The sequence below is a fragment of the Nanorana parkeri genome, unplaced genomic scaffold, assembly GCF_000935625.1.
Source record: "Nanorana parkeri isolate BGI_ZX_2015 unplaced genomic scaffold, ASM93562v1 scaffold50, whole genome shotgun sequence".
In the NCBI taxonomy this organism is placed as follows: Eukaryota; Metazoa; Chordata; class Amphibia; order Anura; family Dicroglossidae; genus Nanorana; species Nanorana parkeri.
In genome coordinates, this window is record NW_017306318.1 from 2853068 (window position 1) to 2855311 (window position 2244).

General features: G+C 54.1%; 1 protein-coding gene across 4 annotated transcripts in view; it reads right to left on the bottom strand.

The window, feature by feature from the left end:
- Window positions 1–533, bottom strand: part of CDC27 (cell division cycle 27) — a 27534-nt gene extending 27001 nt beyond the window's left edge. For all 4 annotated transcript variants that reach the window (XM_018574743.1, XM_018574741.1, XM_018574728.1 and 1 more), the window contains exon 1: window positions 409–533. In XM_018574743.1, the coding sequence (XP_018430245.1) occupies window positions 409–435 (27 nt within the window). In that variant the 5' untranslated portion in view covers window positions 436–533. The remainder of the gene's footprint in view (window positions 1–408) is intronic.
- Window positions 534–2244: the final 1711 nt, after the last annotated feature.

Here is a 2244-nt window from a genome sequence, read left to right on the forward strand (position 1 = left end):
CCCCCCAATATTGGACACAGCCCAGGTACGATGATGGTTGCAGGGAGCTTTCCTGCCTTCCAAATGCTTAGACCCCCCAATAATGGACACAGCTCATATACCATGGGCACCCTAATCCCATAGGCTCCCTGTGTTTCCTGTAGATCCGATCCCTGCCCCCATTCCATTGACACCCAGTGCAGGCTTCACACAGTGCTGCTGTCAGTCAGTGCAGGCACACCAGCCTGCCTCCTCCTAAGGGCCCCAGCCGGCACTATGCTCACTCCCAGGGCCCTCTGTAATACCTGAATTAGCCCCTTGTGTCCCCACATAGGCCACCGTCACCCCCTTTCACCTGTTTTCTCCCCTCACATCACTAGGCCCGAAGCCTCGCGGTGCATTATGTGGTTGTGCCGGGCCGCCGGTTACCTGGACGGGTTCTTGCAGCACCGTCATTCTCCGGCCTCCCTCGTCCGCTCCTTCTCCCGCTGTCGGGACCTCTCCGCCTGTCGGCTGCTCTCAAGACGTCAGACGGGCGGCTCCGGCTCATTTAAACTCACAGCGACCGTTACCGGGGAGGCCGCCGGAGATAGCCGAGTTTTGCCGGACGCGGCCGAAAAAGCTGTCGGAGAGAGGGGGGGGAAATTCGAACGCAGACGGAAAAGGACGAGCGCGGTCGGAGGTTGCCGAAGATATGTGCAGTGTCCGGAGAAAGCCGAGCGGCGACGGAAAGAACCGAAGTGCGCCGCGCTGGGTCCGGAAGTAATGTTCGGAAATGTCATGAGGGGCGTGCGCAGCTCCACCTAGCGGTCATACTTGTAATTGCTTAGAGTGCAACTAAAGCCCCTGGCAACGTTGATGGGGGGATTAGAATTCTGGGTTGTCACCAGAACAGGAATAGATGGGAAATCTGCTTGCATCAAGGCTGAGGGCTCTTGAGAAGTACTGAGGCAGAGTGCTTTGATTTTTAAGGAAACAATATCCAACAGTGGGACAAGCAGCATGCAATGTAAGTGGAGACACCGGCATTAGAAAGGGATACAAATCATTAGGGTTCAATATCACTTTAAGTGCTCGTTTTAGGGATGAAATAAAGAAGATATACTCACCTGGTCCTCGGTCCTGCGGCGGGCGGCACTGACCCCTCTCCCCCTCCTTGCTGTGTATAGAATGTCGTAGCGCATTTCCATTGAAATCTATATGGAATCCGCAATGGTCAGCGAGAAAAAAATAGCCCAAGGAGCATTTCAGGTGGCTCGGAGCACGTGGAGCTGCGCTATCGTATAAATGGTCCCCATAGGAATGTATGGGATTGTTCATGTTGGCGGTTCAGCGCGGACAAATCCGCGCCACCGGACTGCCCTGGTGTGAACGGGGCCTAATAGAGGATATTGAAATAAAGAGCTCTGGGAAATATATTATTCCTAACCCTTGCAGTGGGGTTACCCCCCGCAGTGGAATAATGTGGGGCATTCCATCGCTGGAGCAGAGGGTTAAGCGCTTGCTCTGTCTAGAGAGCTAAAGTTACACTCACCCGAACCTCAATCACATCTGGCTCTTATACCGCTTGCTCACATCCAATACACTGTATTGGACATGATGACTCACAGAACCTTACACCACTGGAGTGGAGGAGGAGCGAGGTTGCAGGGACCATCTAACAGCCTCTCCCTGGATTGAGGATCGGGTGAGTATATCTTTGTTATTTCAGACCCTAGACGAAAATGAGTACTTAAGCCTTGCAGTGTGGGGGTATTCGCACTGCAAGGGTTAAAGGAGAACTATGAGGGGAGTGCTTTTCACTCACCTCATAGTTCTAGCCGACCTGTGACAATGAGACTGTCACAGGTCTGCTCAGTAGATCGGGAGGTGAGCTAACACATACCGGCGTTCGCTCACCTCTCGATCCTGTCACGGCTCTCTGTCGTGACAGGGGATGGGATGGATTCCCCCCTCCCCGCTCCGATCCGCCAGCGCTGACTGGTGGAACGGACAGGGGAGGGGGCGGGTACAGCTGGCTCTGCCTCTAGATAGGCAGAGCCAGCTGTCACTCACGCAGTTGGGCGGATCTCGACATCGATGTAGGGATCCGCTCCGGCTGCGGCGTCTCTGTATACCGCGAGCTGTAGCTCGCGGTATACTGAGCTTAGGGTAACGGGAGGACGCTAGTTTGTGTCCTCCCGTTACCCTAAGGAGAACTATGGGGAAAAGCCCTGACCCCATAGTTCTCCTTTAATAATATACATATTTACATTTCCTGGCGTT